Source organism: Rhagoletis zephyria, unplaced genomic scaffold, assembly GCF_001687245.7.
Source record: "Rhagoletis zephyria isolate East Lansing unplaced genomic scaffold, Rhagoletis_zephyria_1.1 Rzeph_scaffold_00706, whole genome shotgun sequence".
Lineage (NCBI taxonomy): Eukaryota > Metazoa > Arthropoda > Insecta > Diptera > Tephritidae > Rhagoletis > Rhagoletis zephyria.
The window spans coordinates 17,101-42,777 of record NW_016157790.1 but is presented as its reverse complement, the minus strand read 5'-3'; the positions used below and the strand labels follow the sequence as shown (position 1 = coordinate 42,777).

Here is a 25,677-nt window from a genome sequence, read left to right as displayed (position 1 = left end):
ATTTTTTTTTTTTAAGAAAGCTAATATAATAATAACAATTATTATACAACCGATGAAGTGCAGCGCTAGCAGCAGAGGCTTACCTCTTAAGAAAATATTTTTCGTTTTGGCTTGATATGAGGCCACCTTGTTTACTGCGACAAATCATGATGTTTAAAGTATATTTAGGGTTCGTTCATTTTCGTCTGTTTCTTTAAATGATTTATCGAGGAAAAATCCTCTTTTAATTAGGCACTCCACATACATACATACATAAACAAATGCATACATAAATATTACCTTACTTTTTCGAAACATCTTTTTATTATGTACATATTTTCTTGTATATAATTCCAGATCAAGGATTGGTAGCTAGTCATTAGTAGTTACCATCTGTATCAAGCTGTAATAAAAAAAAATTGAGTATTAAAGTTTGGAATTGCAAACAATTTCTACAGTTTACAAAACCAGGTAGTATCAGTAGAGCGGCTAATGTTAATTTTTTCAAATTATTTGGTCTCGAAAATGTCAAATACTTTGAATTTCTTATAAAAATTCCTATAAACCTTCTTCCATACAAAAGAAGCGATTGAGTAGCAGTCATGATAAAAACATTACAAGGTAAATTCATTCTCTCAATTCGTCGGCCATGATTTTGTTCTGACGTTTGCCAACATTTTAAAATCATATAAAATTGAAAATAAAAAAATTAAATTGTTCACAATTGTTGTTGTTTGAGATTGAAAATGAGATTGTGTGTGTGAGTTTGAGTTTTGATTTTAAAATTATATTGTTGGCAAACGTCAGACTGCCTCTCAATGGTTTTACCTTGTTATGTTTTTATCATGNTTATAACTTTGCCAGCAAAGCGCCAGTTTCAGAAATAAAAGTTGCCAAATGTGACTGCAATTGAGAAAGCGCAAATCGATTTCGCAAATATATTTCAAATTGCTCGTGCTGCACTAGCAATCTGCAATTCGCCTTTCGGAAATAAAAAAAACCCTTTTGAAAGACACTTTATATGCAAGGTGTGACTGCTCATCGTCGCCTGGGTAAAAATTTATCGAAAGCCCCATTTTGACGATTTTTATTTAATGATGCAGTTTTATATTTTTAAATAGTATATTTCGAATGGTGTTATCAGTTTTTGGATATATGCTTTAGTTTCCGAGATACGAGTAAAATTTTGTCGTATTTGCAAGTTCGCTAGCGACTCGGTCAACATTTTGTTGTATGTGACGAAAAATTTCACATACGAAAAAAATTTTCATACAGTTTGATGAAATTGATTACTTGTTATTGTCTTATGTGACAAATTGTATGGTATATACGACAAAATCACACCAATCCTACACAATGGATAGTCGTATGTGCTACGGCAACTTTTATCGACAAATTGTGTAAGTTTTTGTTGATTTTTATTCATTAATTTATATCTCAGGTGTATTAGAATCAATTTTTTGCGTACGAGTAATACACGACAAATTGATTTTATCATCAAGTGGCTGTAAAAGCTATACGAGTTATTGAAAATTTAAGAAAATGTGGGTTTATACTTGAAATAGTATGTACAATCAAACATTTAATTTTGGTAAGAAACGATTGTACAGCTTTTGAGAAATTGTTACTGAATCTTTAACATCGCTTTCCCAAAACCTGCCGAAAGTAACATACGACAATCTTTTACCCAGGTGACGTTATGCAACTGCCGGGAAAAGTTGAAAAAAAAATATTTGGTCGTGATTTTTTATTACAAATTTTTCGTTGTTCATTCAAGGTATAGATTTTTTATGAAAAATCGCGCTATTTTTTATTAAAAATTTTCATTATTTATCGATGTATCGATTTTTGTTATAAAAAGCGCGGCAGGCGAAAATTTTAAGAAAAAAACGCTCGATTTTTCGTTAAAAATTTTCGATATAAGCATATCGATATAAATATTACAATTTTGCTCATAACTCCTTTTTGTCTTGACCGCACTTTAATAAAAACCCTTAATTGTGGCGTATTTACTTTTAAAACGTACGACAGCACACATTTGCTCTTACTGTGGGCCATTGTTATTGCTGTTTGTGAAAAGTGCTAAATCTTCTAAACACATTTATAAACGCGTTTTACATAAATAATTGATCAATAGATACATATTAAAAGTACTACATATGCACGTGAACATTGCAAATATACAAATACTTTTAGTAACTAAATTGTGAGAGTGATCAATTTAGTTAAAGGAGGCCTCCCTCAACATCCTCAAAAGTTTAATAACGAAATTCCTTATTCTTTCGCTGAAATCTCGAATGGTTCTGTTTTGTAAAGCCGACCCCAACTGCGTTCTGAAATTTCTCAATTTGACAGCCTTTTCGAAATATATTGCAGACCCATGAACCAAAAAGACAAGATCACGCGGGCTGGAGACTAGCCCGTTAGAATCGCATTTAGGAAAAAGTTGAAAAGTTGAGTTTGTTTACATTTCTTCGTTGTTTACAATTTGGTGGTGGCTTTTTACTGCAATTTTCTTCATTTCCACTTGTGACAACGTGTGTACACATAAGATAAAGAATAATTTAACACAACGGCATGATTTATAGAAGAATTTGCATAATAAAAATGATTTTTCATACGTTCAACAATTTCGCGGTTTTCTCCGTTCTCTTCGTTGTTTACTTAAGTAAAGTAAGAATTCTTACAACAAAGATGGCATCGAGATTTCGGCAGCTAGAAAATAACTTTTTTCGTTTTTTCCTTCCCGCGTGATCTTGTGTCTTTCGTTCATGTTGCAGACCCACGTCTGACAAGCTCTTAGAATTTCATTCGAAACCTTAATTGTTTTTTATCGGGTTCGGGTTTTTCCACCTAGACGGTTATTGCTTACATATATACTGTACATATATTAACGCCAATGATACAAAAACGCCTATATGAATATGATGAAAATACAACTATAAAAAAATCACTTACGTTCTATTAGCTACATTTTACTACGCGCTTATTGCTCCAGTAACGCGCTTTGATACAAGTTTCAGGTGCGTTTCGTAACAATATGCACACCAGCATTTTGTATTTCGGCATATGGAACACTATACTCCGTACGTTAGCAATGCAATTGATGGTTTGGAAGTCAACCAATCATTTAAATCCTTAACACTTTAAAACTATCAAGGCGAATACCTTTTAGACTACTATCCAGAGGCACGTGCTTAACATCTTTGTTGAAAACCCATCTTGGAATATGACAGTTCTTTGCGGACATGGATATTCCACCATGTTTCCGGATCTATAATTGCAATACAGGTTGCCAATAGATAATTAAAACCAAGGCGCATTCACACACGGTGGTGTTGCCGTTAAAGGCCCTACACACGCACTGATTTATCGGCTAACCACTTCACCAACCAGTTGGCCATTTTCATTTCAGTGACAGGTTTTGATCTGTGAACAAGTCAAGAGCATTGGTAAACTTTTAAGCTATGCTAAGAATGCTTCTCATCTTTGTGTATTTGCAAAGAACGTAAATCTATAAGACGAGACAACACGTCATAATTGTAGCGAGTGTGAACATCAGGAGCGTGCCTTCTCTTTTCATCCAATCACAAAATGTATTTGGGCGAAAGAGAAAGCACGCTCCTGATGTTCCCATTCGTTACAATTATAACGTGTTGGCTCTTCTTTTAGATCTACGTTTTTTGGTATTTGTTATTGACACTGCTCCCGTTTTCATGTTGTATACATGGAGTCGAAGACGTCGATAACGATGTTTAACCGCAGATTAGTGTTAACCGGACATTGAGTAACCGGCCCTAAATGCTAAAAGCAATCCCGTGATCTTCCAAAATTTCCACGATTCGAACATGGTTTAATGGAAAAAAGTGGCAGCATTGCTTTTTCGCGTATACAGGGTCTAGCTGCGTTTCAGTGATCGCCGATCGAGATTTCATTTATTATTTTACATTATTTGGATAAAGAAAAGTTACTCAATTCAGCATCGATGTGATGCTGATAGAAATCTGAATCAATTTGTGATGAACTCTGTTTGTTTTGTTTCCTAATTAAGTGAGGAAATTTTAACTGACAGCACCGACAAATGAATATATTCACAAACATATGTTCGGTTATGGTTAAAACAATTCAAGTTTTTGTATTGAATTTTTGGTTTACAATTTATTTTTTCCTTTTCAGTGGGGTTTTTTGCACATTATCTTCTGCGTGAGAATTGATCGCAATAGATGAGGATCTGAATAAGCTACTGGAACACGGCTGTTTGTCAAAAGCATACGATTTCAAACTCGCGTAAATGTACATTTGCTAAATGCGATAGCATGAACGCCCTTTGAAAACATATGTTCGAAAGCGCTTAATGTTGCATTTTAAATGCAGCAAAAACGCTGCATTAGCATAGCTTAAAAGTTTACCAGTGCTGTTGTGTTGTTCACGGTTAAAAAACTGTCACTCAAATGAAATCGGCCAACTGGTTGGTGCGTTTGTAGGGAATTTCGTTAAGTAGGTTGGTCAACTGGTTGCCCGATAAATCAATGCGTGTGTAGGGCCTTTAACAGCTGAGCTATTCGCCGCGGCAGTTCTAACCCCTACGTTACACAACCAAGAACTTCCTTTCAAGTTTCAATATAATACACTTGGGCACAATTTCAGATGACTTAAGTAGATATAGTTGATTAACTTCCAATATTTATTACCAGGTCATACATTTACAGCCCAATTCTGAATACTCCCGGGGATTTTGTTATCCGGGAAATCCTATAATATTTAACGGCCCGGTTTTTTCTTTCTATTAAAAAATCAATAGCTGATACCAGGAAGTTTTCGTGCAAGTGAAAATGCAGCTGTCAAACTACCAAAATGGCGGCAATAGAAGGCAATATATTAGCTCTGACATATATTGCTCTTAAAGAGCAATGAGCGGTTACTATTGGCAATTTATATTCCAACATATGCTTGATACACAAAATTTATACTGTAGACACGTGCAGTAACATCAAGACACGTCAGTGCTGTATAAATTCGCCTTGGGCAGTTCCATTAAGTTTGACATGCAGGCAAATAAGGCGAATTCGCAACAGAAAACACAAGTGACGAAAATTATTAATTTTTCTGTGGGTGACTTTCGAAATTATGACGTTCATACGTTGAAAAAAACTCTGCTTTTATAAATAAATGTTAAGGAATTAGAAATTACTACAGCAAGCTTTTAAAACATTGTCTTGAACAAAGAACATCCAAGGATGATTCGCGAATACGTGGACGAAAGCAAGCCAGATTTGAATTCGATAGCTCCATCATATAGTAAAGGCAAACATGAAAAGAAAAAAAAACCGGCTCTTGATGATTTGGTGCAATATGTGACTTTACACATCCGGAACCCAATAGTACTTAGCGGTATAGTTATGCCATTTGTTTTAATGTATTTGACCGCTTTTTATGCCTGGATATTTGTCTACGGTATTGATGTGCACTACGAAGCCGGCCTAATCTCGGTAGCTGTAATAGCGTTTGCCCAAATTCTTTCATTACTTTGTTGCTATTGGAGTGTGCATGTGCTCGCGTTTCTGAATTGTCGTAAAGTCAAAATTCCCGCAGAAGGTGTTTTAGCCAAGGTAGTGCCAACACCAAACAATGGTTCTTCTCAGCTGGTGCACATACATTGTAGCAAATTGGCCAACGGCGAGCAACAACTCTATTTTGTTTTCCAAAAAACAAAATATGTTTGGGACGAAGAAAAGTGTACATTCCATGGAATAGCATTTCCTGTGCACGAAATCCTAAGTCATTACTCTCGCAGTCGAGGTCACGAAACAGAAGCAGCAGTCAAGATAGCAGAACAAACCTATGGATTGAATGAAATGAAAATGGTCGTTCCAGAATTCTATGAACTCTTTATCGAACGAGCCACAGCACCTTTCTTTGTATTTCAAATATTTTCGGTTGCTTTGTGGTGTCTCGATGAGTATTGGTACTATTCCCTATTCACACTGGTCATGATGGTTATTTTCGAATGCACTCTTGTTGGTCAGCAACTTCATAACATGGCTGAAATTAGAAAAATGGGCAACAAACCTTATTCCATTAGCGTGCTGAGACAAAATAAATGGCGACAGATAATCTCCGATCAGCTTGTACCTGGAGATATTGTGTCCATAACAAGATCACAAAACGACAATTTGGTGCCCTGTGACATAGTGTTATTACGTGGTAGTTGCATAGTTGATGAGAGCATGCTGACAGGTATGTATGGAAATTGATATCAGATCCGTTGCTGTTGTCCGCCCAAGCATCTGACTAAAAGATAACGTATTGTTTTCAGGGGAATCGGTGCCGCAAATGAAAGAGTCCTTAGAGACACTAGATAATCTAGATGTAGAACTAGATATGGAAGGCGATAGTAAGCTGTTTGTTCTCTTTGGTGGGACTAAAGTGGTGCAACATACTGCTCCCACAAAAGATGCTATACGAGCACCGGACGGTGGTTGTATAGGATATGTGCTGCGCAATGGTTTCAATACATCCCAGGGAAAATTGTTGAGAACAATTCTATTCGGTGTTAACCGTGTAACTGAAAACAATTTAGAAACATTTGCCTTCATACTCTTTTTAATGGTTTTTGCTATTGCCGCTGCATCTTATGTTTGGATTAAGGGAACCGAAGATCCAGAGCGGAGTCGCTACAAGCTTTTCTTAGAATGTACGCTTATATTGACGTCAATAATACCCCCAGACCTTCCAATTGAATTAACATTGGCAGTTAACACTTCACTTATGCAACTATCGAAACTTTTTGTATTCTGTACTGAGCCTTTTCGCATTCCGTTCGCTGGTAAAGTTCAAATCTGCTGTTTCGACAAGACCGGAACTCTTACATCGGATAATTTGATGGTTGAAGGTATTGTTGGTATGTCTGATGATATTAATGCTATTGTGCCAATGGATAGGGCGGTAGACCATACAATACAAGTACTGGCAACTTGTCATTCCCTGGTAATGCTTGATGACGGACTTGTTGGCGATCCGCTTGAAAAGGCTACACTTACAGCAGTTGATTGGAGCCTTACCAAGCAGGATAGCGTTATTCCAAAACGCGGAAAACTAAAACCTTTACGTATATTTCATCGTTACTATTTCTCCTCGGCCCTAAAAAGGATGTCGGTTTTAGCGGGCTATTTAGTGCCATTCAGCAATGATATTTTTTATATAGGCACAGTAAAAGGCGCACCTGAAGTAATACAGAATATGCTAAAAGAAGTACCGAAGGATTATGAAAAGGTAACCATATTAGTTATCACAATAAATTGGATAAGGAATGCCGTCCTTCTAAAGTAGAGATCGCACGATTGGTACATTTGTACAGATTTGTAATTTTTTTGCAGCCACCTAGTGGTGTTTAGAAATTTGAGTTCAGCTCAATAAAAGAATTTCCAGACAACACCACTCTGTAACTATCAAAATGTACAAATCATGTCATCCCTGCTTAATATAGTAGCTTTTACTTAAATATTTTCACCTCTACTTACGGGAAATTAATACTTTCAGACATTCCTTGAATATTCTCGACGCGGAGCACGCGTTTTAGCATTGGGCATAAAAGAATTCGGACAAATGGATGCCCAACGCGTCCGCGAATTAAAGCGCGATGATGTTGAATGTAACTTGATATTTGCGGGATTCGTCATAATATCGTGCCCTATAAAACCTGATTCCAAAAGTGTAATCAAAGAGTTGATACACGCATCCCACAAAGTTGTAATGATAACTGGCGACAATCCATTAACAGCCTGTCATGTAGCCAAAGAGTTACGCTTTACACGTAAAAAACTCCTCATCCTTACTCCTGGCGAGATGGATAACGAGAAAAATATTAAATGGCATTGGCTTTCAGTTAATACAGATGCGGCATATAGCCTTAAGCATGATCTAAAGGATATGCTAGCTAGCTATGATTTGTGTATAACCGGCGAAGGGTTGAATTACCTCAAGGATAACGAAAATCCTTACATGCAAAAGATTTTACAACACGTCACTGTTTGTGCGCGATTTGCGCCAAAACAAAAAGAATATGTTATAACATCCTTGAAACATCTCGGATACTATACGCTCATGTGCGGGGACGGTACCAATGATGTAGGCGCTCTTAAACATGCTCATGTAGGGGTGTCTTTGCTAAGTACAGCACCAGCAAAACTAAGGAGGAGACGAGATGTGACCAATGGAACAGGATCAATAACTGTAGACACAGGCAGCAGTTCATCTGGCAATACCACACGAAACACCGGCGGCAATAGAAGTGTTGCTACAATAGGTTCTAATTCGACGGAGCGTCGAAATCTTATGCCACGTGAACGAGCAATTTTACGTCATAGAGAGAATTTAAATTCTACACAGGCACGTCTACAAACGGAATTGAATGAAATATATGAGGATACAACGGTTGTAAAACTAGGAGATGCAAGTATAGCGGCACCGTTTACCAGCAAAACATCGTCGATAATGTGTGGTATGTTAAACATTGTCTCTATGTATTTGTTTGAAAAATTATTACTTTTTGGTTCCTGCAGTGAATCACATTATTAAACAGGGACGCTGCACTTTAGTGACAACACTACAAATGTTCAAAGTCTTAGCCCTTAATGCACTCATATCAGCCTACTGCCAATCAGTTTTATACATTGATGGCGTAAAATTCAGTGATATGCAAGCAACTCTGCAGGGACTCTTCATAGCTGCTTGCTTTCTTTGTATAACACGTTCAAAGGTAAACTACCACAAAAACAAGTGTCTTGATCTGGTGACGCGTCATATGCATTCCTTTTAAATGCGAAATCGCTGAAAGCATTGGCCTTAGTTTGAACCTAATCTCAAAAAAAAAAACGCTTCAAAAGTAAATGAATATGGTAGAACAAAGGTGATATTGATACAGTTCTGTGCGATATGTCGCGTCGTACAATCAATACATCTTGACAATAATTAATTACAAGGATGACAAAATTTTATACATTCTGAATTCTATTATATAGCCGCTGAAAACTCTATCAAAAACTGCACCATTGCCAAATATATTTAACTTTTATAGTATATCAACCATACTTTGCCAGTTTGCCGTTCATTTTGGTGCACTTTACTACTTAACACAGGAGGCTACGGCGCGGGCACCTGTAAGGTAAGTTGTTTTGTTTTACGAGTTATAATTGAAACCTAACCAAAGTTATCATTCATTTATCGTTTTGGAACAGGGAAGGGAAAGTAAAACTCTACATAGACATGGAGGCAGAGGAAAAGCAGACTTTCGAACCAAACATTATAAACAGCACGGTTTACATAATTTGTCTTGCATTGCAAGTATCTACTTTTGCAGTCAATCACAAGGTATTACTTCATATAACATGCTATTTTATTTTGTTATTCATTTGAATTCAATGATTCTATCAGGGGCATCCTTTTATGGAGAGTTTACGAGAAAACCGGCCTCTACTAACATCGATCCTGGTTTCGTCTGCATTGGTGTTATTCCTTTCTTTGGGCCTCTCATCCGTTCTGACCGAAGCTTTTGAAATTGTCTCATTCCCTGACGATGTAAGTTATCAGTCCAATCTAATTATTCACAAAAAGTTGAGGGAACTTAAACAAGAGATAAGAGTAGGTTGTTTAAGGAAAGGTATAGGCTAGCAGGGTGAACCCCCTGGCCTGAAATATCAGAACCATAACTTTTTATTATTTTTTACAATATAATTGCTCCTTCGTTATGTGCTTTTATTAGAAATATATTCCGATTCGCACTGATTGTTTCAGACTCTATACATTAAAGAAAATAATCACATGCATTTGAATTGATACAACTTATGTATAGGGGCTCGTGATTTTTCAGTCCGAGACCCGAGTATTTTCTCGACGGCCCTGCGTGCACTGCTAACCAGTATACAGTAGTTATATATTTTAAGTTAAATGATAGACAACTGTTTGGTGGCAAACATGGCTTCGGACCAAAGGCTTTTTTATCATCGCTCCGGTATTTTATTTCCCTCAGTCACTGCCCAACGGGATCAAAAGTGCTCCTTTCCTCATTAGACAGAAGCGCTCCTTTGTTGCTCCTAAAGAAGCCCATGGTGAGCGCTTCAAATAAAGCATTTAAAAACCAATGCATTCGTATTTTAATTTTTCATATTTTTTATATATTTTTTGAAATGAGGTTTTTTGTAAACCATTTGATGTACTTATAAACGTGGGGTTTTCTATTCTATGTGGTATACATTTGAAAATACATAAATGTATGTACATATGTACATTACACTGCATCACCAAAAAAAGTTGCGGTTAAGACGTCCACCAAAATATTTCGGAAAAATATTAAGATTTAAGTGAGCTGGACCGATTTGAAAATATCTCCAGGAGTTTTTTTATGAATAAAAATAGTTTCTTAAGGAACTTTCCCCTCAGATGACAAAACAGATTAAGCTTAAAAAATCTGCATAAAAATATTTAAAAATCGTTCCAACGGAATCGTAAGAATGAGATTTTTGATGGTGTTTTTTTTTACTCTTTTCAAAGATTGATTTACGAAAAACTTGAATAACTGGGCCAAAACTATTCTGATTTTGACTTATGGGATCTCAGTAGAAATGTATTTTCACACTGTTTTTATTTCGGTCCAAAAAAAGGCATTAGTGTCCCAATTTTTTTTTTCTAATACCAACACATCATCATCATCATTCATCATTCATTCATCCTTGAATGACGTTCGTTCATCCTACCTTTCTCTTTCATCCTTTGAATGAGTTTATTAGCAAGGAAATAAAAAGGGTGAGAAAGTACCTTTCCAATGACACCTCTTAAGTTTGAATCGGAAGAGTTTAGGTTCAGTTATTCAAGTTTTTCTTATACCAATCTTTGAAAAAAGTTAAAAAACAGCATCAAAAATCTCATCATTACGGTTCCGTCCAATCTTTTTTTTTTAATATTTTTATGCAAATTTTTTAAGCTTAAACCGTTTTGCCATTTGAGGGGATTTTTTCAAAAAAAATCTTTAGGAAACTTTTTATTCATAAAAACTACATTTTTTGAGGTATTTTCAAATCGGTCCAGCTCACGTAAATCTCAATATTTTTCCGAAATATTTTGGTGGACGTCTTAAAAAATAATAGATTTTATAATTCCAATGGAAAAATAGTACCGATTTTTTTTTTGTATGGGGAGTGATGCAGTCTAATGTACATAAATAAACTTTTTTTCAATATGTAATTTTTTACATATGTAATTAATGAAAATGATATTTATTTCTGAGCTTTGTTAAAAATTTAAACATTCATTTTTTACTTTGGTTTTGTACTGCTGCCTACTTGCTCCTTTGGGAGCAGCTCACTTTCAGCCCCGTTGGGTGCCTGCCTAGTCGGCAGTATACGTGCTTTCAAATGTTCAGCTTGAACAAATAAAATCCAACTATTGCTTTTGAATAAAATCATTTTCGAACGTTTTCTGGATAAGAAAAGCAATGAAAATTGTAGTAGTTTTTTGTTAATTTCCGGGTACAAAAACCGCACTTTTTTTAACGTTTTTGGATACGTAAACAAACAAAACAAACGTACGTAAACATACAAAAAAAATAAATAAAAAATTGGGAACATAATATGTGTAACTTTGCATGGAAGAAAAAGCGTTGACCATCAACAAAAAATTGTCAAAAATTAACGGATTTTGTAGACACTTCAAACTAGAAAATTGCCGTTGTGCAACTTTGTTGAATTTTTCTAATTTTTGTACAAAGTTAGAAATTTGGATTTACATGAGCTTTTGTTATACGGTGTTTATGTTTACATGAGGTACTTTTACAGTTTTTGACGTAGAATACGTCTTACCTTAAGGTATGGGGGCTATGTTCAAATGTTGTAGTTGTAATTTTTAGAGCTTCACAAAAACGCTTATTGCACGAGAACTAATAAAGCGATTTCAAAGAAAAGTGTGGCGTTTCAAAGATAAAATTCCAAACCTGTCGACAATTCATTTTTGTAAATAACCAATTCGGTTTCTGTCGTAAAAACAACGGTAAACATTGCCTTATTTTGGGGTAAATTTTGAGCCTTTAAAGTGCTCTAGCAACTTATTGTTGGCATATATAACTTTCATTTTCGGGATATAGGTTCTTTGGAGCAGTAGAAATATTATCGGGTACAAATTTTATATAAATTTAACAAATATTGAGCATTTTAAAATTGTTGAAAAAATTTGCAAATTTTTTTCATTACCAAAATGCTCGAAAACCGCTCAAATGATTTTGTTTTTGTTTTCTTTAATCAAAAATTCAAGAGTTTTCCTTTCGTTTGGTATATGGGAAGTATTGGTTGATATCTTCTATATATGTTTATTTTATTCAAATATATGGGCATAAATGATTTTCCATACAAAATCACCTCGTCATCATTTTGCAAACACGTGCATGCATTGGAAGTGTGGGAAGGAGACAAAAAGTATGTATGTGTGCGTAAGTACATATTTCGGCTTTGATTAACAAATGGAGCAATATTTATAACCTAATCACAGCGTATGTACATATGTTGATTGCAGTTAATGTGGATCTGTTTCTATTTTTTATACTAATATATATACACGAAAACTTTTTGAAGTGAAGCAACACTTAGAAAAAAACCAATCGAAGAATAAAAGTAAAGGTGAGTACGTACATTGATAAAGAAAAGGATAAAGGCAAAGGTAAAAATAAAAACAAAAACAAAGTTCCGCAAAGATAAAGCCAAAAATTAAGAACAAAGGAAATTTAAACACTTTACTTTTATATATAAGGGCAAAGGTGAAGGGGAATAAAAAATATGATAAACATAAAAATAAAAACAAAGATAAATACATATAAAGAAAAAGATGAGGATGAGGATACCGATAAAAGTATAAATGAAGATAGAGGAAGGAAGATTAAAATAAAGGTAGTTGTAGAGAAAAGGATATAGATAGAGGCACAGAGACTCAATCTGGGAACTATTTCGGGATTTTAGCGATTTTCGGGATTCTCGGGACTTATAGATATAATAACCGATATTTTGTGGGTTTTGTGATCGATATTTTTATCGATTTTGTTATCGAAATTGATATCGATACTGTTATTGATTTTGCTATCGATATTTTCGGAACTTATCGATATAATGGTCGATATTTTTATCGATTTTGTTATCGATATTTTGATTGATTTTGTTATGGATATTGTTATCCACGTTGTTATCGATTTTATTATCGATTATTTAACGATATTTTTATCGATTTTGTTATCGATTTTGCTATCGATTTTGTTGTCGATATTTTTATCGATTTTGTCATCAATACTTTTATCGGTTTTGTTACCGATATTTTTAATCGATATTGTTATCGCTTTTGTTATCGATATTTTTATCAGTTTTACTATCGATATTTTTATCGATTTTGCTATCGATGTTGTTATCACTTTTGATGTCGATATACTTGTCGATTTTGTTATCGACTTTGTAATCGATTTTGTAATCCATTTTTTGATAGATCTTGTAATCGATATTTTTATTAATTTTGTTATCAATATTTTTATCGATTTTGTTATCGAGTTTGCTATCGATTTTGTTATCGATATTATTATCGATATTGATATCGATATTACTATCGCTTTTGTTATCGATATTTTTTTCTTAGTGTGTGCTTTCGTTTTTGACTTGGATATGCTCTTAACCATACGACGTATTCTACGTTTAAATTTAGCGGCTGTATCTCCGATACAGCCTGCAGACCAAGACGAAGGCGCTGGACTGTTCCTTTTTAATCAATTTTTCAAGTCTGTTAATTACTTCCAAAAAGCAAACAAAAAAAAACAAAAATCGCATTCTAATTTCACACAGCAAGTCTAACATTACATTCAAGTAATTTTTTTTTTAATTACAATTTAAAGAAAAACATTTTTAGTTTGAATTTCCACAAATCATATTAGAACAAGTTTCATGAAAAGAGCCAACCCACAATTTTGCGATTTTGTAAGAAAAGAAAAAAATTTAGGGCGACCGCGGTTAAGAAAAAAAACTTTTTCTATATTTTTTTTCGAGTTCGGGTCTTCGAGGTGGCGATGTCAGATTTGTTTAAATTCAAAATGCGGGTCCAATGTAGGGTTATCGGATTTGGAGCAAAAAGAAATAAATTTAAGTTCAGTTTCACGAGAGTTTATATTTGTGTTTTGTTTGTACAATTTTGTGCTTAATTATTTATTTGAAAAGACACTAGCACAACAAGTATATTTTCATTTCATATTACTTATAATTAGGCTAGGTATAAAGTTAAAAAAATAAGATAACATTTTTCACCTATGTACTGTATGCATATCATTCTTGCTCTTTCCTTTAAATACGTATGTATATAGGTGTTATATTCTTCGGGGTACACTCCTTTAATAACATTTTGCAGCAAAAAGCTTAAAACGGCTGTTTTTTTTTGGCATCTTAGCTGAAAAGCACGGTAAAACACACGTTGAAGTTTCTCAGAAAAAAGCCCATTATTCAAAAAGTGCAACATTATTCTCAGTCCACAAACTCTAAATTGAAAACTTTTGTTGCCCACAAAGCGCTTGAAGACCACCAAATAAAACTAATTTTTTATTACATTATTACTAAAATTGGAGTCCATTTTGAAAATTTATTTTATTTGATTTAGCATGTTATAGCCAGTTTTTCTTTTTTGTTAATCACAAAGCCAGTAAGAATTGGCCTGTAACAAAATTCAGAGAATAAGGGATCTTACTCTCCCAAAGAGAGAAACTTACAAAGTTTAGCGCGAACAGGAATTTGCAAGCTTCACTGCCAGCTAGTGTCCATGGTTGCATTTCGAACATAATAATTGTTTTCTAAATTATTTCAAGTGGAAAACAAAACTGGACCTATACGTATATTTCTTCTTATTCTGACCTTCTTTCACATACGCTTGAATTTCTTTGTTGTAGTCACTGTCGGATTTCCTATATCGACAGTGGTGTCGACTGCGTTCCGATTGCGAGTACAGCTTTTTCAGCCCAGTACCTTCCAAATCATTGGTATTCATCTATATATATATAATCCGCGAAGGGATTTTTTCGTTCGATTTTCAAAAGGCTGTGTCAAATTTAAGGACTTGGGCTGTAGATGTGCAGTAAGGTTTTACTTTTTCGAAAAGAGTTGCCACCTTATAAAAATTCAATTCAAATTATTCAACAATCAAAGCCATCACCGTTCGTTCGATTTTACAAAATGAGGTATCAAGTTAAAGGGCTCGGCCTGTCGATGTGCAATAACTTCTTATTTTCTCAAAAAGAGTTGCCATCTTATAAAAAATTAAATACCAATAATCGAAAAAGTTAAATCAATTAGTACAATATCGATGGAAATGGTTTTGAAAACTACATGTAAGGGGGTTGCCACCTGTTTTAAAAGTCGAATTTAGTTAACTTATACACATTGAAGTACTAAAATATATCAAACGAAAGAGTGTTAACGAACACTAAGAATATTTTTGAGTTATTTAAATAGGGTTACCATCCGTTTAAAAAGTTCAATTCAAATTATTTAATAAGTTAAATTAATTATTTAATAAGTTAAATTAATTATTTGATAAGTTAAATTAATTATTTAAATATTGGCATCAATTGAAATGGGTTTGAAAAGGCTTTATTTCTGAACTATATTTTTGGGGTTGCCACATGTTTAAAAAATTAAATTCAATTAAAATTATCAGTTAATTAAAATATATGTCACAATGTCAGATAAAGGTTATTTATGAAGGCTTTTATATTTAAACTACTTTTAAAGAGGGGTGCCACCTGTTTGAGAGGTCGAGTTTCATTAATTTGTACACAGGTTATATGAAAAATTAAATTACGGGTGTCAAGCGAAACAGGGTTGAGAAACCTTTAGTTTGAACATTTGGAATGTTTGATTGGAGTTGCCAGGTGTTTAAAAAACGACATTAACATCATTTCATAAGTTGGATGAATTTTTAAAAGATAGGTATAAAAGTAATTTAAGATTTTAGTTTGAAAATACTTTCTAAGCGGACTTCCTCCTGTTTTGAAAAGTCGAATTGCCTTAATTTTTACACAATTTTTATGAAATATTAAAATATGAGTGCCCACAAGAGATTTGTGAAAGCTTTAGTTTGAAAATGGCTTTTATTAATCTTGCTACCTTTTCGAAAAGTCATATCGATTTAGTTAAGTATACATACTATACGAGAACGCATTTTAGTGAAGGTTGGGTGTGTGAAATTACAGGGTGATTTGAATTTCGATGAAATTAAAAACGGACACTGTGTCTAAGTCTACCCGTTTGTATGAAAGTTATATTTTGCTTTAACGCACAAAAATTTTGTAATCAAAGTTTTGCAAAATATTTAAAGAAATTGAGTTGGGAAGCTTTTAATCTCTCCTGTTAAATTTCGAAAACTGGATTTAACAAATTTTCACTCTAAGCTAACGATATGTTCATAAGTTTTTGAATATGTACATATGTATGTATGTATTTAAGTATATAATTTTTTATAATTTCAGTTTCGCAACACGCTTGTGTTGGTTTTATTAGCGGATACCATAGCAGCTTTCGCGTTGGATAGAATCTGTTCATTTCTCTTTGGCGAAACAAGGCAAACGTCGAAAATTGTCAACTACTAAATGGGACCAGTAAAGTTCGTTTATGTTTACCCAAAATCGTCTAACAAGATTAAGTTCACCTTTTATATACATACTGCATATTGGAATTTGTATTTAATATTGAAGAAAAAAATAAATAAACAGATTACGAATATATGTAAGTTGAACAATATACATATAACAGAGCATTGCAGCAGTGTTCCCAGCTATATGACTTAAAAAATTTTCTCTTTGTGATTCTTAATTATTTTTAAACGAAAGGTTGAAGGAGTTCGGCCCCTGCGCATTTGCAATTTTTAATATTTATAGAATAATTTTTTATAATTGTGTGTGTGTAGAATAATTTAATAAAGAAGTAAAAGATACGGTAATACATAATAGTTACTGTGAAAAGGCACATTTAATTGGGAAATTCACATTTCTAGATCTAGGTAGAATCATCATCTGATTTTGAATCTTCTAGCTGCTTGAATTGGATTAAGATTACCAGGTAAGTTGTTACAGCTGAGAAAATCTGAGAAAAGACAAATGAATTCGGTGTACCTAATTAAAATGTTCGGAAAGCAATACCTTGAAAAGCGTCGAGTTGTCAATTACAAAAAATCCATAAGCGGTGAACTGCACCTCTTGTTTTATGCTTTTCGTCAAAAATTTATCGACCTGGAAAAATTCCACCAAGTAGTTTCATATTTTATGTCGGTAATTACTAATTATAATGTACATACATATGTACACATATCGCTCGTTTGTTGCTAGAATGTCATAAACCATTTTATGTTGTGTAAAAAATTCATGGCAAGATTTGTTTATTTTGTGGCTGATAAAAGAGAATTTGTCTTTCATACGATTTTACTATTTTCCATCCTGCATAGCTAGCAACTAAATGTGTATGTATATAACTAGAATGCAATCAATATATTTGTAAATTTCTATCCTATCTCTATTTTTGACGATATCAATATTTATCGAATCTAGTCTCAGATATCTCACGTCGTCCGAAACACTCTATAAATAACGAAAAAGTAATTTTTGTAGTTCAAAGCAAAAGCATTAATAGCCAATATTGTAAAAGTACTTTCTGCCTTTCACACCATTTCTCCTGAACGATATATTAATTTGCAAAATGATTTAAATCAAGTAATTCTTAAGCAAAAACCACAACCGTCTTCAATGCTCATATACAAATTTAGGATTACCGTTGATTTCTTCATGAGCCAATCGGATCGGAACTAAACCAAATTAGTCTGGGACCACCCATGAAATTATCGAAAACGGTTCACCGTGTCCAAAGTTTTCCGATAACTTACATAAAAAACATATTCCAATGAATTAGTAACAGGGACCGTAACCGTTATATTTACTGTTTTTTTTTTTAATAAAATCGTTATGTTTTAGATAATTTTTTCGATCAATTTTGTATTTTTTTTTACTTTGAAAATAACAGTTAATATTTGACTTATTTTTCCGATCATAAATAACAGTCAACATTAAACTGTTAATTTTTCAATAAAAAATAACAGTTAAAAATTAACTTTTATTTTTTTCCGATTAAAAATAACAGCTTACTATCGGTCTTCATATTGTTTATTGCATCCTTTATTTGCTTATATATTATATTATATATCCTGTTTACAAGAAGGTGACACAGGTATTGAATCTTAACTTTTATTTTTGATACGAAAAAAAAGTAAACTTTATATTTTTGATCGAACAAATAAAAGTCAAATTTTAAATGCTATTTTTTACAAAAAATACGGATAAAAAAATAATACGGGTACTCATCTAACCGTGTAAATGCCTCGTAAACGCGTAAACCTCGTAAATAAACCGGTTTTCTAAACAAAATTAAGTAATTCTACTACGGCTTTCTTACGGCACCCCAATTACGCCGTTTGCTCTCTCATTCGCAATTCGCACTGCAATTACCTACGAATTACGTAATACGCCATACAAAATTTTGAGAGCGAATTACCTCAGAGACAGAGGACTGTCAAATCGAATGCTCGTATGAATGGGGTAGTTCGCGATCGTAATTGGGGGAGCGAACAAAGTAATTCACGGTGTCGAGAGAAAGCCGTATACTATATAGACGAATTCTTATGTTTTCGATTCCTGATTGATAACCTTGCTCCTTTTTTTGAAGTCGATTAATAAAAACAATCTGAACTATAAAGCTGCGATTTTTGTCGACTGGAAAATCGACCAGCCAAAATACTTACATTTTACGGTTGAATTGCCTTTTACGCCCGTCGATTTTGGTTAAACGAAAAAATCGACTAGGAAATCGACCCGTGTAAAGGCAGCTTAATGAAACATACAAATTAAAGTTGGAATGCAACTCTTCAGTTATTAGCCAACGTAAAAAGTGATACTTGGGAAAGGGTTATTAAATGTTATGGGTAAAATTTCACTCACCTAGATCTTAAGGGAGCTACATAACTCAAAATTCTTAGAGGGAAACTTAACTGCTTGTGAATCGTACAAATTCAACGCACTTAATACAAGAACAGGTATAACAGTAGTTTTTTAGTTAATGTATATTATCATGAAGAAAAACATATTTCCTTTAATTGGATGTGTAAGTGCTATGAATTGATTTATGCAAAAAAATCGCCCAACATTTTTTTTTTGAGTTCATCGCACTTTAGATCTAGGTGTGCGATTTGTGAAAAACTTATAACTCTTAGGCCCCTGACTAAAAGCGGTTTTTCACATTTTTGATGGTTCGAGTTATGACCTTCTTGCAGCAAACGAACGACATGGCATTTGTACTCGTTTACAATATTTTGATAATCCTTAGATTTTCCGTAGACGCGAGCCACAACCTGCGATGTTCCGTTAGCCTTTCCAAAGAACTGAATGTTCAGAGCAGAAAATATTTAATGCTGAAAATCATATTCACCTCATCCGTGGCTTGTCCGCAGCTGCGCGAAAGCAGTGCCAAAACGCAAGTGTGCATCGCCAGCCATGCAAAGCAAAACTGCAACACTTTTAATGATATAATTCGTTGAGTCGTAATCTGCACAAATAGATTGTACGTAGTGGTGGTAATGGTGTAGAAAGCATAGCCCATATATGCTACCAAAATCAGGCTGCAACAGTCGTTGATTGAACGATAGATGCGTAGTAACTTATTGTGCATACGATACGTAAATAAAGAATCCTCCGGGAATGTCTCCATCGTAGGACCACGAGCAATACGTCTTGCTAAACGGCGTAGCTTCAGTTGCTGCGTGTATGAGTAGCCTTCGAGAATCGAATTGAGATGAGCAAATCGCACTTTCACAATTCTTAACAAAGCCGCTGCGAAAACAACAAAAACCGTTGCCATGCCATTCTGCACTGCATTGAACACAAAGAAAATGTACGAGTTGGCTGTAAGCGGATCCTCAGCATCTAGGACGCGTAGTATCATTAAATACCATTGACAAATGCAAATACCCACAATAAATTTCAGTGAAAAGTCGCACTCGTTTTCCAACGTGGCACCAAACTGGACAAAGACATCTTCGTCCACTTTTAAAATTTCGTTGAAAATTTGTAGAAACGATTTTGAATTTTTCGCACATATAATATTAGTCGTCGTATGAGCTAACATACACAGCAAAAATTCTATCCATTTATTCACATTATCGGTATCACTGTAGGAGTAGAAGAGCTGTGCGGACCCAGGCGTTAGAAGGTTGTAAAGATTGAAAACAGTAAATGCTTGCACAACGCCCCGAACAAAAAAAGAATAGAAAATGTTGAGTTTTGAAGGTGGACCCAATTCGTAGCTGGACACTTTCTCATAGATCGGCAATAGGCCCGTGGCCTTCAAAATAAATAATACGGTTCGAATGTCCTTGAAAATTGAGTTATCCTTTGGTGTCTGCCGCAGAAATTCATTACAACTGGTGCCATGATGTTGCACCTCTGATGGACTCACTTTGTTGTACGGCATGCTAATAATCCAACCGTTGTGCTCCATAGTACGCGCAACAAATTAGCACAAATATTTTAAACCTACTTTTAAATACATAGCAGATATATATTCATACATATGTAGGTATGTCTATATGTACTTTTTTTCTACTTTGACAAGCGGCTCCCAAACTCTTACAACCAACACGTGCACTTTATTTACACATAAACATGCCCGTATAAAAAGTACGTAAAGTTACATGGAAAAAACTACCCAAGACCGTCGGTGAAAATATGTTTAAAAATCACCGAGAATTTCGAAACACTTCAAAGTTGCACATTATTATACTACATAAAATTAAATGGGCCATTAAACAGCATTTTCCTAAAATTTTTTATAAAATTTTTAATTTTTTTTAATTTTGCACAAAGTTTGAAACCTTTGAGTTTGAAACCTATAGAGTCCGACCGATTAATCGGCATCGGCTAGTATCGGCACAAAATTGAGCATCGGCATCGGCACCGGCATCGGCCCTTTTTCGCCGATTCTTTGGAATTTCTTTTCAAATGTTCAGGTGAAGCGACAGCCAACTTTAAAAAACGTTTGCAGACAGCTCTCAAAAATTATTTTTATGGAGAACACTGCCAACCAAAAAAAATTGCCAAAAATTAACGGGATTTTATAGCAGCTTGAAACTTGCACTTCATTATACTACAATGAAATGGTCTACAAAACTGCATACCAAAATTCTGATTAAAAAGTTTGAAATTTTGGTGAAAATAGGCAGAATTTTTCTATTTGTATACCAGCTAGACTTTTATAAAAAAAAAATAATAAACATTACATACATACATACGTACCTAGCATATAAGTTCTTATAACGCCGTGAAATGTACTGATTTTATGAATTAATACATTTATTTGTAATTTTTTATGGAATCGGCATCGGCATCGGTATCGGCCGATTCTTTCCCCATAAGCCGATTAATCAGCATCGGCATCGGTACCTGAAAAAAATTGGAATCGGTCGGACTCTATATGTATAGTTTTTATTGCGGTTTGAACTATATTTAAAAATATTTAATTTACAAAATTCTACTAAATTAAAAAAAGTGGTCGTAAGTTTTGCGTGGCCACGAGTGTACATTAGGGTACAATATTTTCCGGTTTGCAAGAATTCTATACCATTTCTACGGAAAGTTGTTTTTTCCCATATAAAATACCGGTATAGATCAATCCTAGGAGGTGAGAGCATAAAAATTCCGACTTTACTTTTTCACATGCATTTTTGGACCACCCTATTGAGCATACATATGCATTAGGGATGTTAATTTGTCGGCTTTTTCCGATCTCGGGATTTTCGGGATGGCGTTGTCACAATCCTGGGATGCCGGGATTAGTCCCGGGATTTAGATATTCATTACTTTTCAACAACTTGAATCGAAAAAATTGCTTCTATATTGTTTGAAAAGCTCTCCTACCATGAAATAAATAATAAATAAATGGGTTTGAAATCTACTTTATTATTTAAAGTGGCGTTTTTATTTTTTCTCTCTGACCGCAGGTTTATTTTGAAGGACTTTGTAATTTCAAAGATATGATTAACAAAAATTATAAAAAAAAAATCAATGCAATGTAGAATAAAAATATGAGTAATAAATGCTATAGGAAATTTCTTTAGAATTTAAAAAATTTAAATTTTTTGGATTCACAAGGACGAATGGGTAATTTTTAAGCTGACAAAGTTTGAAGAACGAAATTCGAGGATGTAATCGAGTTTATATAAGCCCTGAACATATACGGCCCTATTCCCATTGTCGAAACGACAGTCGTTCGTCGAAATTTGAGATTTTCATTGGCGTTATGAGGCAACCAGTGACATAATCCACTACAAATTTTTATTCCTATTATCTCTTCGAAATGAAGAAGTATTGAAAACGTGTTAAAATCTGCCGTTAATGTTTTTATTTACGACATAATTCAACGAACGACTGTCGATGCGAACGACTTACGACAACCAGAATAGGGGTGATAATTTTTTCAAAAACAAATATTGCGAAATTTCAAGGATAAAATTTTAAAATGATATTTTCAATATTTACCAGCCCTTCTGTACCAGAAACTTGAATCTGTTTGAATTCTAAAGGATTTCCTCATCAATTTTATACCCAAACTTCCTCTCTAAACACATTTCTCTGAATTTTTTAAATCATTTTTGAATTACTGACGTCAGAGTGAAAAACTAAAAACGCAATTTTCTATATTTGTCCCATGGTTTCGCGAATATATTGATATTTGTGTTTAAAATTTACTACATTTATAATAAAATATCAATTATAAAATAAAAAAAGAAATATAGCCAACTCTGGTCAAGAAAAGGAGTTTCTATAATTGCCATCAGTGCAAATTACAAATCCCGAACATCCCGGGATTACTTGCCAAGAATCCCGGGATTTTCGAGACATTAAAAAGTCCGGGATCCCGGGATTAACGTTCCTAATATGCATGTATGAATGTAAAGTGTGATTTATACTTAATCTCGACTTAACTTGTCAAGGCGTCGCACAGTGGGATTTCGGCGGGAAATATTTAGTTTTTTGAACATTCAATTCTTATATTTGGCTGGTTAAGCCATATAAAGCTATATTTGAGTAAGAAAACTTCATTACATTTTTTACGAAATTGACAATTTTATGCAAAATAAAAGTGACAGAAGTCTAATTTCGAGAAAGTAGAGAATTTCGTTTACTTGGTAAACAGCATTAACACCGATAATAATGTCAGTGTGAAAATCCAACGCAGAATCACTCTTGCCAACAAGACCTACTTTGGACTGAGTAGGCAATTATGGAGTAAAGTTATCTCTCGACGTATGAAGACCACACTCTATAAGGCACTAATCATACCCGTGTTGGTGATTTTGTGTCTTCTTCTTCTTTTTTTTTGGCGCTGTAACCGCCTAAGCGATTTCGTCCGAGTTCAGCAAAGCACGCCAGTCGTTTCTCCTCTGTGCCAACTGACGCCAAGTGAAGCCAAGTCCTTCTCCACCTGATCTTTCCATCGCAGTGGGGGCCTCCCTCTTCCGCTGCTACCACCCGCGGGTTTCGAGTTGAATACTTTCAGAGCTGGAGCGCCGGTTTGTGTCACCCACCTTTAAATTAATTTTATTAACGTAAGTTTACTTTTTTGAGTATAACTTTTTCAGCGCAAAACGCAGACTTTCAAAAATTCTCATCGGAAATAATTTGTGACAATTTGAAATCTGTCATTCGTAATTATCAAAAAGGTAAGCAATTACTTAATTGTTCTTACTACTTCATACATGTACATATTACTTACATATATGTATTTATATTAAAGAATAAAATAAGACCTACGGGTAGGTATGGCCCGTAAAATTATAGAAAATATAACAAATATTGTCTGAATATGTCTTTGCGGCTTCAAGTTTCCCCTTTTTTAATGGCACACCGACAGGCTGGAACTAACTGGTTGGAATCATAGATATTAAAGAAAAATTAATATAGGGGTCTTTATTAGAGCAATAGAAATTAAAAAATTTTAGAATTTTTGTCTGTCTGTCTGTATGTATTCGAAAACTAATGCATGAAATTTGATACAGTTTTCACCGATGTATTGCTAGATGTCTAACTTAAAATATAAAAAGAAAAAAATTACAGTTGTCACCTGTTTGAAAATTGCAGTTTAAGTAAATACTAAATGTTGTGTTATCTACATTATTAAATAAACTTGGCATTGGATAAACAATTGAAAAGCTTCAAAAAGTTTTGGTAGGTTTTGGTTGGCCTTAGTAGGAAATTTTGGTAGGAAAAAAAATTTGTTGGTGGCAGCACTGGTTGAGTAATCATTGTGCCCACAATTTAAAAATTTATGTTTTTTCAATGTTGAATGGCATGGTTTAGAAGATTTTTCCAAATGGCGCAGAAGCATGAGGCGGCTCCTGGAGCACTCAAGAAAAAGATTTTGCGCAAGATTTACGGGCCTTTATTTTCTACGACGAAAAACGAGCCGACGAATATGCCACGGGTTGGCGATCGCTGATATATATGTAAATGGGTATGTATTCTCATACACAAATGGATAAACAACCATGTATACAAATATAGAAGTACTGTGTGGATATTTATTTAATCATAAAGCTGGTTATCAAAAATGATCTATATCACATAGGAGTTAGGAATAAGCTCATAGATGTAATTGGTTTTGTGCAAGCAGCCAAATCCATTACACAAATTAACAATAATGTGTGTATGTATGTATGTTTGTATATGTATGCATTGCTAAATAGGAAAGGATTTCGCGCATAAATACATACATATTTACAAATGTTTTAGTACGTACATATGTTTGGTTTTTATATATGTATGTATATACTTATATATTTATGTATGTTTGCCACGTTATTTTAATACACACANGCCACGGGTTGGCGATCGCTGATATATATGTAAATGTGTATGTATTCTCATACACAAATGTATACAAATATAGAAGTACTGTGTGGATATTTATTTAATCATAAAGCTGGTTATCAAAAATGATCTATATCACATAGGAGTTAGGAATAAGCTCATAGATGTAATTGGTTTTGTGCAAGCAGCCAAATCCATTACACAAATTAACAATAATGTGTGTATGTATGTATGTTTGTATATGTATGCATTGCTAAATAGGAAAGGATTTCGCGCATAAATACATACATATTTACAAATGTTTTAGTACGTACATATGTTTGGTTTTTATATATGTATGTATATACTTATATATTTATGTATGTTTGCCACGTTATTTTAATACACACAGTCTGTGTACTAACTATTTCATATTGGCTGGTCGAAAATTGGCCGCACTAAGTGGTTATTAGAGAGTATTATGAAGTTTTGCCATGCAAAGAGAATGCGCTACAGATTAGAAAAAACTTAACTTGTATTGGCTGCCCCTTTGATTCGCAACATGCATATGCGCAGGTGTTTAATATGATTCTTCGTTTTCCATACACAATGATCATACTGTAGGGCTTGAAACCCAGAACTCTGAGACGCCTAATCTCGGACATTTCGTCTGAATAGTGGACGCTAAATTTCCATATTTCGCTAAAATGGATACCGTTTCACTTTGTTTTTGGCCAACTGCGTTCTATGTTCGG

At 34.0% G+C, this 25,677-nt stretch overlaps 2 protein-coding genes and 1 long non-coding RNA gene across 5 annotated transcripts in view; 1 reads left to right on the top strand and 2 right to left on the bottom strand.

Annotated features, from left to right (window-relative positions):
* LOC108361156 (uncharacterized) overlaps nt 1-3,317 on the bottom strand; it is an 8,667-nt gene extending 5,350 nt beyond the window's left edge. Inside the window, exons 1-2 of one of the 3 annotated variants that reach the window (XR_001847241.1) lie at nt 2,938-3,317; nt 280-382 (exon numbers count right to left, since the gene is read on the bottom strand). This is a non-coding gene — a long non-coding RNA (uncharacterized LOC108361156). The remainder of the gene's footprint in view (nt 1-279; nt 383-2,937) is intronic. The other 2 variants (XR_001847243.1, XR_001847242.1) reach the window with 2 other exon arrangements.
* A 1,646-nt stretch (nt 3,318-4,963) lies between these two features.
* LOC108361154 (manganese-transporting ATPase 13A1) lies at nt 4,964-16,830 on the top strand. Its single transcript, XM_017613709.1, has 9 exons — nt 4,964-5,152; nt 5,210-6,216; nt 6,296-7,251; nt 7,519-8,479; nt 8,541-8,737; nt 9,000-9,142; nt 9,216-9,348; nt 9,412-9,555; nt 16,508-16,830. Exons 2-9 carry the CDS (start codon nt 5,217-5,219, stop codon nt 16,625-16,627), a joined length of 3,654 nt encoding a protein of 1,217 aa, XP_017469198.1. The 5' UTR covers nt 4,964-5,152; nt 5,210-5,216; the 3' UTR covers nt 16,628-16,830.
* A 181-nt stretch (nt 16,831-17,011) lies between these two features.
* On the bottom strand, nt 17,012-20,816 carry Gr32a (Gustatory receptor 32a). The gene is made up of 4 exons (XM_017613710.1): nt 19,509-20,816; nt 19,387-19,449; nt 17,177-17,266; nt 17,012-17,120 (listed from the first exon to the last, which is right to left on the bottom strand). The coding sequence occupies exons 1-4, from the start codon at nt 20,574-20,576 to the stop codon at nt 17,034-17,036; spliced, it is 1,308 nt and encodes a 435-aa protein (XP_017469199.1). The 5' UTR covers nt 20,577-20,816; the 3' UTR covers nt 17,012-17,033.
* Between the last annotated feature and the right edge of the window lie 4,861 nt (nt 20,817-25,677).

Coding starts and splice junctions, on each gene's coding strand:
- Gr32a (XM_017613710.1), bottom strand. CDS start 20,576: ATGGAGCACAACGGTTGGATTATTAGCATGCCGTACAACAAAGTGAGT. Junction 17,267..19,386: donor CTAAGGATTATCAAAATATT/GTAAACGAGTAC, acceptor GAATTTTTCCAG/GTCGATAAATTTTTGACGAA. Junction 17,121..17,176: donor ACAACTCGACGCTTTTCAAG/GTATTGCTTTCC, acceptor GTCTTTTCTCAG/ATTTTCTCAGCTGTAACAAC.
- LOC108361154 (XM_017613709.1), top strand. CDS start 5,217: ATGATTCGCGAATACGTGGACGAAAGCAAGCCAGATTTGAATTCGATA. Junction 6,217..6,295: donor TGATGAGAGCATGCTGACAG/GTATGTATGGAA, acceptor TATTGTTTTCAG/GGGAATCGGTGCCGCAAATG. Junction 8,480..8,540: donor AACATCGTCGATAATGTGTG/GTATGTTAAACA, acceptor TGGTTCCTGCAG/TGAATCACATTATTAAACAG.